Source organism: Mobula hypostoma, chromosome 6 (assembly GCF_963921235.1).
Source record: "Mobula hypostoma chromosome 6, sMobHyp1.1, whole genome shotgun sequence".
In the NCBI taxonomy this organism is placed as follows: Eukaryota; Metazoa; Chordata; class Chondrichthyes; order Myliobatiformes; family Myliobatidae; genus Mobula; species Mobula hypostoma.
In genome coordinates, this window is record NC_086102.1 from 112,093,916 (window position 1) to 112,109,271 (window position 15,356).

The following is a 15,356-nucleotide window of genomic DNA, read 5'->3' on the forward strand; positions in this document are numbered from 1 at the left end:
TATACTGATGTACTGAGTTGTATACTGATGTACTGAGTTGTACACTGATGTACTGAGTTGTATACTGATGTACTGAGTTGTATACTGATGTACTGAGTTGTATACTGATGTACTGAGTTGTATACTGATGTACTGAGTTGTATACTGATGTACTGAGTTGTATACTGATGTACTGAGTTGTATACTGATGTACTGAGTTGTATACTGATGTACTGAGTTGTTTGCTGATGTACTGAGTTGTATACTGATGTACTGAGTTGTACACTGATGTACTGAGTTGTACGCTGATGTACTGAGTTGTATGCTGATGTACTGAGTTGTATACTGATGTACTGAGTTGTATACTGATGTACTGAGTTGTACGCTGATGTACTGAGTTGTATACTGATGTACTGAGTTGTATACTGATGTACTGAGTTGTATACTGATGTACTGAGTTGTATACTGATGTACTGAGTTGTATACTGATGTACTGAGTTGTATACTGATGTACTGAGTTGTATACTGATGTACTGAGTTGTATACTGATGTACTGAGTTGTATACTGACGTACTGAGTTGTATACTGACGTACTGAGTTGTATACTGACGTACTGAGTTGTACGCTGATGTACTGAGTTGTATACTGATGTACTGAGTTGTACGCTGATGTACTGAGTTGTACGCTGATGTACTGAGTTGTATACTGATGTACTGGGTTGTACGCTGATGTACTGGGTTGTACGCTGATGTACTGAGTTGTACGCTGATGTACTGAGTTGTACGCTGATGTACTGAGTTGTATGCTGATGTACTGAGTTGTACACTGATGTACTGAGTTGTACACTGATGTACTGAGTTGTACACTGATGTACTGAGTTGTATACTGATGTACTGAGTTGTACGCTGATGTACTGAGTTGTATACTGATGTACTGAGTTGTACGCTGATGTACTGAGTTGTATACTGATGTACTGAGTTGTATACTGATGTACTGAGTTGTATACTGATGTACTGAGTTGTATACTGATGTACTGAGTTGTATGCTGATGTACTGGGTTGTATACTGATGTACTGAGTTGTATACTGATGTACTGAGTTGTATACTGATGTACTGAGTTGTACACTGATGTACTGAGTTGTATACTGATGTACTGAGTTGTATACTGATGTACTGAGTTGTATACTGATGTACTGGGTTGTATACTGATGTACTGAGTTGTATACTGATGTACTGAGTTGTATACTGATGTACTGAGTTGTATACTGATGTACTGAGTTGTATACTGATGTACTGAGTTGTATGCTGATGTACTGAGTTGTATACTGATGTACTGAGTTGTATACTGATGTACTGAGTTGTATACTGATGTACTGAGTTGTACGCTGATGTACTGAGTTGTACGCTGATGTACTGAGTTGTATACTGATGTACTGATTTGTATACTGATGTACTGAGTTGTACGCTGATGTACTGAGTTGTATACTGATGTACTGAGTTGTATACTGATGTACTGAGTTGTATACTGATGTACTGAGTTGTACACTGATGTACTGAGTTGTATACTGATGTACTGAGTTGTATACTGATGTACTGAGTTGTATACTGATGTACTGAGTTGTATACTGATGTACTGGGTTGTATACTGATGTACTGAGTTGTATACTGATGTACTGAGTTGTATACTGATGTACTGAGTTGTATACTGATGTACTGAGTTGTATACTGATGTACTGAGTTGTATACTGATGTACTGAGTTGTATACTGATGTACTGAGTTGTATACTGATGTACTGAGTTGTATACTGATGTACTGAGTTGTATACTGATGTACTGAGTTGTATACTGATGTACTGGGTTGTACACTGATGTACTGAGTTGTACGCTGATGTACTGAGTTGTATGCTGATGTACTGAGTTGTATACTGATGTACTGAGTTGTACGCTGATGTACTGAGTTGTATACTGATGTACTGGGTTGTATACTGATGTACTGAGTTGTATACTGATGTACTGAGTTGTATGCTGATGTACTGAGTTGTATGCTGATGTACTGAGTTGTATACTGATGTACTGGGTTGTATACTGATGTACTGGGTTGTATACTGATGTACTGAGTTGTATACTGATGTACTGAGTTGTATACTGATGTACTGAGTTGTATACTGATGTACTGAGTTGTATACTGATGTACTGGGTTGTATACTGATGTACTGAGTTGTATACTGATGTACTGAGTTGTATACTGATGTACTGAGTTGTATACTGATGTACTGAGTTGTATACTGATGTACTGAGTTGTATACTGATGTACTGAGTTGTATACTGATGTACTGAGTTGTATACTGATGTACTGAGTTGTACGCTGATGTACTGAGTTGTATGCTGATGTACTGAGTTGTATACTGATGTACTGAGTTGTATACTGATGTACTGAGTTGTATACTGATGTACTGAGTTGTATACTGATGTACTGAGTTGTATACTGACGTACTGAGTTGTATACTGACGTACTGAGTTGTATACTGATGTACTGAGTTGTATACTGATGTACTGGGTTGTATACTGATGTACTGAGTTGTATACTGATGTACTGAGTTGTATACTGATGTACTGAGTTGTATACTGATGTACTGAGTTGTATACTGATGTACTGAGTTGTATACTGATGTACTGAGTTGTATACTGATGTACTGAGTTGTATACTGATGTACTGAGTTGTATACTGATGTACTGAGTTGTATACTGATGTACTGGGTTGTATACTGATGTACTGGGTTGTATACTGATGTACTGAGTTGTATACTGATGTACTGAGTTGTACGCTGATGTACTGAGTTGTATGCTGATGTACTGAGTTGTACACTGATGTACTGAGTTGTACACTGATGTACTGAGTTGTACGCTGATGTACTGAGTTGTATACTGATGTACTGAGTTGTATACTGATGTACTGAGTTGTATGCTGATGTACTGAGTTGTATACTGATGTACTGAGTTGTATACTGATGTACTGAGTTGTATACTGATGTACTGAGTTGTATACTGACGTACTGAGTTGTACGCTGACGTACTGATTTGTTTACTGACGTACTGAGTTGTATACTGACGTACTGAGTTGTATACTGATGTACTGAGTTGTATGCTGATGTACTGAGTTGTATACTGATGTACTGAGTTGTATACTGATGTACTGGGTTGTATACTGATGTACTGAGTTGTATACTGATGTACTGAGTTGTACGCTGATGTACTGAGTTGTATACTGATGTACTGAGTTGTATACTGATGTACTGAGTTGTATACTGATGTACTGAGTTGTATACTGATGTACTGGGTTGTATACTGATGTACTGAGTTGTATACTGATGTACTGAGTTGTATACTGATGTACTGAGTTGTATACTGATGTACTGAGTTGTATACTGATGTACTGGGTTGTATACTGATGTACTGGGTTGTATACTGATGTACTGAGTTGTATACTGATGTACTGAGTTGTATACTGATGTACTGAGTTGTATGCTGATGTACTGAGTTGTATGCTGATGTACTGAGTTGTACGCTGATGTACTGAGTTGTATACTGATGTACTGGGTTGTATACTGATGTACTGAGTTGTACGCTGATGTACTGAGTTGTATACTGATGTACTGGGTTGTATACTGATGTACTGAGTTGTATACTGATGTACTGAGTTGTATACTGATGTACTGAGTTGTACACTGATGTACTGGGTTGTATACTGATGTACTGGGTTGTATACTGATGTACTGAGTTGTACGCTGATGTACTGAGTTGTATACTGATGTACTGAGTTGTATACTGATGTACTGAGTTGTATACTGATGTACTGAGTTGTATACTGATGTACTGAGTTGTATACTGATGTACTGAGTTGTATACTGATGTACTGAGTTGTATACTGATGTACTGGGTTGTATACTGATGTACTGAGTTGTATACTGATGTACTGAGTTGTATACTGATGTACTGAGTTGTATACTGATGTACTGAGTTGTATACTGATGTACTGAGTTGTATACTGATGTACTGGGTTGTATACTGATGTACTGAGTTGTATACTGATGTACTGGGTTGTATACTGATGTACTGAGTTGTACACTGATGTACTGAGTTGTATGCTGATGTACTGAGTTGTATACTGATGTACTGAGTTGTATACTGACGTACTGGGTTGTATACTGATGTACTGGGTTGTACACTGATGTACTGAGTTGTATGCTGATGTACTGAGTTGTATACTGATGTACTGAGTTGTATACTGATGTACTGAGTTGTACGCTGATGTACTGAGTTGTATACTGATGTACTGAGTTGTATACTGATGTACTGAGTTGTATACTGATGTACTGAGTTGTATACTGATGTACTGAGTTGTATACTGATGTACTGAGTTGTATACTGATGTACTGAGTTGTATACTGATGTACTGAGTTGTATACTGATGTACTGAGTTGTATACTGATGTACTGGGTTGTATACTGATGTACTGAGTTGTACGCTGATGTACTGAGTTGTACGCTGATGTACTGAGTTGTACACTGATGTACTGAGTTGTACGCTGATGTACTGAGTTGTACGCTGATGTACTGAGTTGTATGCTGATGTACTGGGTTGTATACTGATGTACTGAGTTGTATACTGATGTACTGAGTTGTACGCTGATGTACTGAGTTGTATGCTGATGTACTGAGTTGTATACTGATGTACTGGGTTGTATACTGATGTACTGAGTTGTACACTGATGTACTGAGTTGTACGCTGATGTACTGAGTTGTACGCTGATGTACTGAGTTGTACGCTGATGTACTGAGTTGTACGCTGATGTACTGAGTTGTATACTGATGTACTGAGTTGTATACTGATGTACTGAGTTGTATACTGATGTACTGAGTTGTATACTGATGTACTGAGTTGTATACTGATGTACTGAGTTGTATACTGATGTACTGAGTTGTATACTGATGTACTGAGTTGTACACTGATGTACTGAGTTGTATACTGATGTACTGAGTTGTATACTGATGTACTGAGTTGTATACTGATGTACTGAGTTGTATACTGATGTACTGAGTTGTATACTGATGTACTGAGTTGTATACTGATGTACTGGGTTGTACACTGATGTACTGAGTTGTATGCTGATGTACTGAGTTGTACGCTGATGTACTGAGTTGTATGCTGATGTACTGAGTTGTATACTGATGTACTGAGTTGTATACTGATGTACTGAGTTGTACGCTGATGTACTGAGTTGTACGCTGATGTACTGAGTTGTATACTGATGTACTGAGTTGTATACTGATGTACTGAGTTGTATACTGATGTACTGAGTTGTACGCTGATGTACTGAGTTGTATACTGATGTACTGAGTTGTACACTGATGTACTGAGTTGTATACTGATGTACTGAGTTGTATACTGATGTACTGAGTTGTATACTGATGTACTGAGTTGTATACTGATGTACTGAGTTGTACGCTGATGTACTGAGTTGTATACTGATGTACTGAGTTGTACGCTGATGTACTGAGTTGTATGCTGATGTACTGAGTTGTATACTGATGTACTGAGTTGTATACTGATGTACTGAGTTGTATACTGATGTACTGGGTTGTATACTGATGTACTGAGTTGTATACTGATGTACTGAGTTGTATACTGATGTACTGAGTTGTATGCTGATGTACTGAGTTGTATGCTGATGTACTGAGTTGTATACTGATGTACTGAGTTGTATACTGATGTACTGGGTTGTACACTGATGTACTGAGTTGTATACTGATGTACTGAGTTGTATACTGATGTACTGAGTTGTATACTGATGTACTGAGTTGTATTGTATGCTGATGTACTGAGTTGTACGCCGATGTACTGAGTTGTACGCTGATGTACTGGGTTGTACGCTGATGTACTGAGTTGTATACTGATGTACTGAGTTGTACACTGATGTACTGAGTTGTACGCTGATGTACTGAGTTGTATACTGATGTACTGAGTTGTATACTGATGTACTGAGTTGTATACTGATGTACTGGGTTGTACACTGATGTACTGAGTTGTATACTGATGTACTGGGTTGTATACTGATGTACTGAGTTGTATACTGATGTACTGAGTTGTATACTGATGTACTGGGTTGTATACTGATGTACTGAGTTGTATACTGATGTACTGAGTTGTATACTGACGTACTGGGTTGTATACTGATGTACTGAGTTGTATGCTGATGTACTGAGTTGTATGCTGATGTACTGAGTTGTATGCTGATGTACTGAGTTGTATACTGATGTACTGAGTTGTACACTGATGTACTGAGTTGTACGCTGATGTACTGAGTTGTATGCTGATGTACTGAGTTGTATACTGACGGACTGAGTTGTACGCTGACGTACTGATTTGTTTACTGACGTACTGGGTTGTATACTGACGTACTGAGTTGTATACTGACGTACTGAGTTGTATACTGATGTACTGAGTTGTATACTGATGTACTGAGTTGTACGCTGATGTACTGAGTTGTATACTGATGTACTGAGTTGTATGCTGATGTACTGAGTTGTATACTGATGTACTGAGTTGTATACTGATGTACTGGGTTGTATACTGATGTACTGAGTTGTACGCTGATGTACTGAGTTGCATACTGATGTACTGAGTTGTATACTGATGTACTGAGTTGTATACTGATGTACTGAGTTGTATACTGATGTACTGAGTTGTATACTGATGTACTGGGTTGTATACTGATGTACTGAGTTGTATACTGATGTACTGAGTTGTATACTGATGTACTGGGTTGTATACTGATGTACTGAGTTGTATACTGATGTACTGAGTTGTATACTGATGTACTGAGTTGTATACTGATGTACTGAGTTGTATACTGATGTACTGGGTTGTATACTGATGTACTGAGTTGTATACTGATGTACTGGGTTGTATACTGATGTACTGGGTTGTACACTGATGTACTGGGTTGTACACTGATGTACTGAGTTGTATACTGATGTACTGAGTTGTACGCTGATGTACTGAGTTGTATACTGATGTACTGAGTTGTACGCTGACGTACTGAGTTGTTTACTGACGTACTGAGTTGTTTACTGACGTACTGAGTTGTTTACTGACGTACTGGGTTGTATACTGACGTACTGAGTTGTATACTGATGTACTGAGTTGTATGCTGATGTACTGAGTTGTATACTGATGTACTGAGTTGTACGCTGATGTACTGAGTTGTATGCTGATGTACTGAGTTGTACGCTGATGTACTGAGTTGTATGCTGATGTACTGGGTTGTACACTGATGTACTGAGTTGTACGCTGATGTACTGAGTTGTACGCTGATGTACTGAGTTGTACGCTGATGTACTGGGTTGTACGCTGATGTACTGGGTTGTACACTGATGTACTGAGTTGTATACTGATGTACTGGGTTGTATACTGATGTACTGAGTTGTATACTGATGTACTGAGTTGTATGCTGATGTACTGAGTTGTATACTGATGTACTGAGTTGTACGCTGATGTACTGAGTTGTACGCTGATGTACTGAGTTGTACGCTGATGTACTGGGTTGTATACTGATGTACTGAGTTGTACGCTGATGTACTGAGTTGTACGCTGATGTACTGAGTTGTATACTGATGTACTGAGTTGTATACTGATGTACTGGGTTGTATACTGATGTACTGAGTTGTATACTGATGTACTGAGTTGTATACTGATGTACTGAGTTGTATACTGATGTACTGAGTTGTATACTGATGTACTGAGTTGTACGCTGATGTACTGAGTTGTATACTGATGTACTGGGTTGTATACTGATGTACTGAGTTGTACGCTGATGTACTGAGTTGTACGCTGATGTACTGAGTTGTATACTGATGTACTGAGTTGTATACTGATGTACTGAGTTGTACACTGATGTACTGAGTTGTACGCTGATGTACTGAGTTGTACGCTGATGTACTGGGTTGTACGCTGATGTACTGAGTTGTACGCTGATGTACTGAGTTGTATGCTGATGTACTGAGTTGTATACTGATGTACTGAGTTGTACACTGATGTACTGAGTTGTACGCTGATGTACTGAGTTGTATACTGATGTACTGAGTTGTATACTGATGTACTGAGTTGTATACTGATGTACTGAGTTGTACGCTGATGTACTGAGTTGTATACTGATGTACTGAGTTGTACGCTGATGTACTGAGTTGTATACTGATGTACTGAGTTGTATACTGATGTACTGAGTTGTATACTGATGTACAGTTGTACACTGATGTAATGGGTTGTATACTGATATACTGAGTTGTATACTGATGTACTGGGTTGTATACTGACGTACTGAGTTGTACCTCCATTTGTTAGGGTCAACCATGGATGCTGCGTCCCAACTATCTACGTGATACGCAAGCTGAGGCAGCATGATACATAGAGCAAGCTGTTGCCCATGCAGATGATGAACATAAAGGAACGGCAGACACCAATATAGTTTGGTACCAGTAGGGTTACAGGAGTCAGCACTGAACTCAATGTGGGACTGTCTTAGGGACTCCAGCTCCGGATGTTTCCTTGGGGTTTACTCCCGAAGCCTCCCCCTTGACTGGTTATAGACACAAGGCAGCGGAGGTTTGAAATCAAGATTCTTCATTCTCCTAGATGAGCTGCCAATGTCAGCTGATGAGCCCCACCTGCCTGAAGCGACCAGTTTTAATGTGCCAGTAACCCACCTTTGCCCCCTTCTCCTGTCAGTAGAAATGGTTCCGCAAGGCCAGGAGCTGGACCTGCCTGCCACTGGCAGCAATTAATAGGTTGAAAATCTCTGTTTTCTGAAAAGATTATAAAACAACACAAGCATTGTTAAAATCTGTTAACATAACATGCCACAGTTTAGATATGTGAGAAAAGAAAAAAATCTGATTATACTGTACTCATGGCAGATGCAATTTAATGTGGATAAATGTGAAGTTATCCACTTTGGTGGCAAAAATAGGAAAACAGATTATTATCTGAATGGTGGCTGATTAGAAAAAGGGGAGGTGCAACGAGACCTGGGTGTCATTATACACCAGTCATTGAAAGTGGGCATGCAGGTACAGCAGGCGGTGAAAAAGGCGAACGGTATGCTGGCATTTATAGCGAGAGGATTCGAGTACAGGAGCAGGGAGGTACTACTGCAGTTGTACAAGGCCTTGGTGAGACCACACCTGGAGTATTGTGTGCAGTTTTGGTCCCCTAACCTGAGGAAAGACATCTTTGCCATAGAGGGAGTACAAAGAAGGTTCACCAGATTGATTCCTGGGATGGCAGGTCTTTCATATGAAGAAAGACTGGATGAACTGGGCTTGTACTCGTAGAACGAGGGGTCACAGTTTGAGGATAGAGGGGAAGCCTTTTAGGACCGAGGTTAGGAAAAACTTCTTCACACAGAGAGTGGTGAATCTGTGGAATTCTCTGCCACAGCAAACTGTTGAGGCCAGTTCATTAGCTATGTTTAAAAGGAAGTTAGATATGGCCCTTGTGGCTACAGGGGTCAGGGGGTATGGAGGGAAGGCTGGGTTCTGAGTTGGATGATCAGCCATGATCATAATAAATGGCGGTGCAGGCTCGAAGGGCCGAATGGCCTACTCCTGCACCTATTTTCTATGTTTCTATACTGATGTACTGAGTTGTATACTGATGTACTGAGTTGTATACTGATGTACTTGGTTGTATGCTGATATACTGGGTTGTTCGCTGATGTACTGAGTTGTACGCTGATGTACTGGGTTGTATACTGATGTACTGAGTTGTATACTGATGTTCAGAGTTGTATACTGATGTATTGGGTTGTATACTGATGTACTGGGTTGTATACTGATGTACTGAGTTGTATACTGATGTACTTGGTTGTATGCTGATATACTGGGTTGTTCGCTGATGTACTGAGTTGTACGCTGATGTACTGGGTTGTATACTGATGTACTGAGTTGTATACTGATGTTCAGAGTTGTATACTGATGTATTGGGTTGTATACTGATGTACTGGGTTGTATACTGATGTACTGGGTTGTACGCTGGTGTACTGAGTTGTTTACTGATGTACTGGGTTGTGTACTGATGTACTGGGTTGTTTACTGATGTACTGGGTTGTACGCTGGTGTACTGAGTTGTTTACTGATGTACTGGGTTGTATGCTGATGTGCTGGGTTGAATGCGCAGCTCTCTGCAGTTGTGAACATGGTGGGACTGATGGGCTTAAGTGAATTTATTTTCATACACGGGGAAGGAAGGTGGTCTCAGACACCTGATTACTACATAGAACTACAATCCTGCTGTTTTTATGGCTGAAAGTGCCAGGGTATGAATGTTCGAGAATCAGGCTCAAGATCATTGACATGTCATGAAGTTTGTTGTTTTGCAGGCAGCAGTACATTGCAATACATAATGATAACTATCGATTATATTAAGAAGTAAAAACAAATTAGTGCAAAAAGAGAGAACAGTACAGTGAGGTTGTGTTCATTGTCTGTTCAGGAATCTGATTGGGGGGTTGGACGGAAGCTGTTTGAAGAACAGAGTGTGTGTCTTCAGGCTCCCTTGCCTCCTGGACGACGGGGTCTGAAATGATGAAGAGCCCCTTTCTGAGACATCGCCTTTCAAAGGTGTCCTCGATGCTGGTGAGGCGGGCGCGTGTGAGAGATGTGCAGAAGAGGAGGGCTGATACATGCACTGAGTGAAAGACTTACAGCTACACTCAGAGAGGACAACCTAGGTGGCTCATTCACTGAGATAATGTAGTAGAACTCGGGATAGGAAAGGGTTATATACAGCCAGAAGAGATATGCCTGCAGTATCTTAATTTCTCCAATAGTGATTGGGGTTCCCTTAATACCAGGGAATTAGATGGTGCGAAATTTATTAGGTGCATCCAGGAGGATTTCCTGTACTGAATAATCCAACGACGGATGGGAGCTTGTGTTAAGCAATGAACTTGGCCAGCTGGTTGAAGATTCACTGGGGGAGCATTTGGAGGACAGAGAGGAATGAACAGTTGACTTTTCAGCTGATCTGCAGATAAGCCCCTGACAGGGTCATTCAAAGGTCATGAGGTGGGCCGTACTGTGGGGGGGGGGGTGGTAAGGGAGCATCTCATGGTAGAAGGGGTTGCGAGGGAACACCCGCTGTGGGGGTGGTGAGGGAGCGTCTCACTGTGCAGGGGCGATGAGGGAGCGTCTCACTGTGAAGGGGTGGTGAAGGAGCGTCCCGGTGTGGGAGGGGTGGTGAGGGAGCGCTCTAGGATTTTGCCGATCACGGAAGTTCCGGTGCACCACTCCTCTGCGGCCACGCGGACAAGAGATCACGTGTTGGTCGCCTTTTGGACGTCATCAGCTTGCGTCGCCACGCATATGTCGCTGTTGACGTCAGTGCCAACGCGCACAGCTGTCATTCCCTGACCCAGGACCGGCGACTTCTGACTTCTGACCTCAGCCCCGACCCCAAGCCGGAGCCGGAGCCGCAGCCGCAGCCGCGATGCTGAAGGCCGTGATTCTGATCGGAGGCTCCCAGAAAGGTTCGGAGAGCGGGCCGGTGGACGGCAGGGGCGGGGTTGTTGGAGGGGGCGGGGCTGGTAGTCGGAAGGTTTAATATGGAAACCGGCGTTGTGGTTAGGGTCATAGACAAAAGGACGAAGTCTGGGGGACAGGAAGAGAGCGGCGGGGCTCTCGGAGCGGCAGGTCAGCAGCGTGGATGTTTGCTAGGAGAGTTTGATGGTCACCAGGGGCGTGGTTAGAGTGATTGCCATGAAGGGGCGTGATTAGAGTGATGGACAGGAGGGGGTGTGGTTAGGGTGATGGACAGGAGGGGTGTGGATAGAGTGATGGACAGGAGGGGGTGTGGTTAGAGTGATGGACAGGAGGGGGTGTGGTTAGAGTGATGGACAGGAGGGGGTGTGGTTAGAGTGATGGACAGGAGGGGGTGTGATTAGAGTGATGGACAGGAGGGGGTGTGGTTAGGGTGATGGACAGGAGGGGTGTGGTTAGAGTGATGGACAGGACGGGGTGTAGTTAGAGTGATGGACAGGACGGGGTGTAGTTAGAGTGATGGATAGGAGGGGTGTGGTTAGGGTGATGGACAGGAGGGGGTGTGGTTAGAGTGATGGACAGGACGGGGTGTAGTTAGAGTGATGGACAGGACGGGGTGTGATTAGAGTGATGGACAGGAGGGTGTATGGTTAGACTGATTGATAGGAGGGGTGTGGTTAGGGTGATTGATAGGAGGGGGTGTGGTTAGGGTGATGGACAGGAGGGGGTGTGGTTAGAGTGATGGACAGGAGGGGGTGTGGTTAGAGTGATGGACAGGAGGGGGTGTGATTAGAGTGATGGACAGGAGGGGGTGTGGTTAGGGTGATGGACAGGAGGGGTGTGGTTAGACTGATTGATAGGAGGGGGTGTGGTTAGGGTGATGGACAGGAGGGGGTGTGGTTAGAGTGATGGACAGGAGGGGTGTGGTTAGAGTGATGGACAGGAGGGGTGTGGATAGAGTGATGGACAGGAGGGGTGTGGTTAGAGTGATGGACAGGAGGGGGTGTGGTTAGAGTGATGGACAGGACGGGGTGTGATTAGAGTGATGGACAGGAGGGTGTATGGTTAGACTGATTGACAGGAGGGGTGTGGTTAGGGTGATGGACAGGAGGGGGTGTGGTTAGGGTGATGGACAGGAGGGGTGTGGTTAGACTGATTGATAGGAGGGGGTGTGGTTAGGGTGATGGACAGGAGGGGGTGTGGTTAGAGTGATGGACAGGACGGGGTGTAGTTAGAGTGATGGACAGGACGGGGTGTGATTAGAGTGATGGACAGGAGGGTGTATGGTTAGACTGATTGACAGGAGGGGTGTGGTTAGGGTGATGGACAGGATGGGGTGTAGTTAGAGTGATGGATAGGAGGGGTGTGGTTAGAGTGATGGACAGGAGGGGGTGTGGTTAGAGTGATGGACAGGAGGGTGTGTGGTTGGACTGATTGACAGGAGGGGTGTGGTTAGGGTGATGGACAGGACGGGGTGTGGTTAGGGTGATGGACAGGAGGGGTGTGGTTAGAGTGATGGACAGGAGGGGTGTGGTCAGAGTGATGGATAGGAGGGGTGTGGTTAGGGTGATGGACAGGAGGGGGTGTGGTTAGGGTGATGGATAGGAGGGGTGTGGTTAGAGTGATGGACAGGAGGGGGTGTGGTCAGAGTGATGGATAGGAGGGGGTGTGGTTAGGGTGATGGACAGGAGGGGTGTGGTTAGAGTGATGGATAGGAGGGGGTGTGATTAGAATGATGGATAGCAGGGGGTGTGATTAGACTGATTGATAGGAGGGGGTGTGTTTAGGGTGATTGATAGGAGGGGGTGTGGTTAGGGTGATGGATAGGAGGGTGTGTGGTTAGGGTGATGGACAGGACGGGGTGTGATTAGAGCGATGGACAGGAGGGTGTATGGTTAGACTGATTGACAGGAGGGGTGTGGTTAGGGTGATTGATAGGAGGGGGTGTGGTTAGGGTGATGAATAGGAGGGTGTGTGGTTAGAGTGATGGATAGGAGGGGGTGTGATTAGAATGATGGATAGCAGGGGGTGTGATTAGACTGATTGATAGGAGGGGGTGTGTTTAGGGTGATTGATAGGAGGGGGTGTGGTTAGGGTGATGGATAGGAGGGTGTGTGGTTAGGGTGATGGACAGGACGGGGTGTGATTAGAGCGATGGACAGGAGGGTGTATGGTTAGACTGATTGACAGGAGGGGTGTGGTTAGGGTGATTGATAGGAGGGGGTGTGGTTAGGGTGATGGATAGGAGGGTGTGTGGTTAGGGTGATGGACAGGATGGGGTGTGATTAGAGTGACGGACAGGAGGGTGTGTGGTTAGACTGATTGACAGGAGGGGTGTGGTTAGGGTGATGGACAGGGGGTGTAGTTAGAGTGATGGATAGAAGGGGTGTGGTTAGAGTGATGGATAGGAGGGGTGGGGTTAGAGTGATGGACAGGAGGGGGTGTGGTTAGACTGATTGATAGGAGGGGGTGTGGTTAGAGTGATGGACAGGAGGGGGTGTGGTTAGACTGATTGATAGGAGGGGGTGTGGTTAGAGTGATGGACAGGAGGGGGTGTGGTTAGACTGATTGATAGGAGGGGGTGTGGTTAGAGTGATGGACAGGAGGGGGTGTGGTTAGACTGATTGATAGGAGGGGGTGTGGTTAGAGTGATGGACAGGAGGGGGTGTGGTTAGACTGATTGATAGGAGGGGGTGTGGTTAGAGTGATGGACAGGAGGGGGTGTGGTTAGACTGATTGATAGGAGGGGGTGTGGTTAGAGTGATGGACAGGAGGGGGTGTGGTTAGACTGATTGATAGGAGGGGGTGTGGTTAGAGTGATGGACAGGAGGGGGTGTGGTTAGACTGATTGATAGGATTGGGTGTGGTTAGAGTGATGGACAGGAGGGGGTGTGGTTAGACTGATTGATAGGAGGGGGTGTGGTTAGAGTGATGGACAGGAGGGGGTGTGGTTAGACTGATTGATAGGAGGGGGTGTGGTTAGAGTGATGGACAGGAGGGGTGTGGTTAGAGTGATGGACAGGAGGGGTGTGGTTAGACTGATTGATAAGAGGGGGTGTGGTTAGAGTGACATGAAGGGGTGTGGTTAGAGTGATAGGACAGGGTGTGGTTAGATTTATGGACAGAAGGGGAAGTGGTAAAGGTGACAGACAGGAGTGATTGTGGTTATGGGGATGCACTGGAGAAGGTGTGGTTAGGGTAATTGCAGGAAGGGTGTGGTTAAGGTGATGGACAGGAAAGGGTGTGATGGGCAGGGCTGTGAGAGGGTGGAGTGGAAGATAGAAGGAAACCAGGCAGTGGGGACCCTTTCTGAATTATTTTCAAAACTTTCAATAACCCTCAATTCGTATTTTACCTTTTTTTTCTCCTTAATAAACAGCTTCAGTCTTGGTAGGGGTTGCACTCTATTTTTGTAATAAATTAGTATATTTCACTATAACTTTGACTAACCAACATGAATACGGGGTAATGAGCTTGTTACTATGAACAGATGTAATGCAGTTGCTAGTTGTTTTTCTTGACCTTTATATATACTTTCTTGTACTCTGTATTCTTCCATGTAGAAACGAATAAACATATTGAAAGAAACTAGGCTGATTGGTCAGCTCTGTGGAGGGGTCAGGATCGATCAAAGGAGTTGGTTATGAAGCAGGTGGAAGAGGCCATTCGGGCCATTGTTCCTGCTGACTCAGATCACAGCAGTCTAATATCAGCTCCATTGCCGTGCTCATGCTGGATAATGGACAATGAATCCATAAACCTCTCACTTCTGTTTGCTCTCTT

At 43.7% G+C, this 15,356-nt stretch overlaps 1 protein-coding gene across 1 annotated transcript in view; it reads left to right on the plus strand.

The window, feature by feature from the left end:
- The first annotated feature begins 11,373 nt into the window (after positions 1-11,373).
- LOC134348305 (mannose-1-phosphate guanyltransferase alpha-A-like) overlaps positions 11,374-15,356 on the plus strand; it is a 59,954-nt gene continuing 55,971 nt past the window's right edge. The window contains exon 1 of the mRNA XM_063051475.1: positions 11,374-11,563. Coding sequence (XP_062907545.1) covers positions 11,524-11,563 — 40 coding nt within the window. The 5' untranslated portion in view covers positions 11,374-11,523. The remainder of the gene's footprint in view (positions 11,564-15,356) is intronic.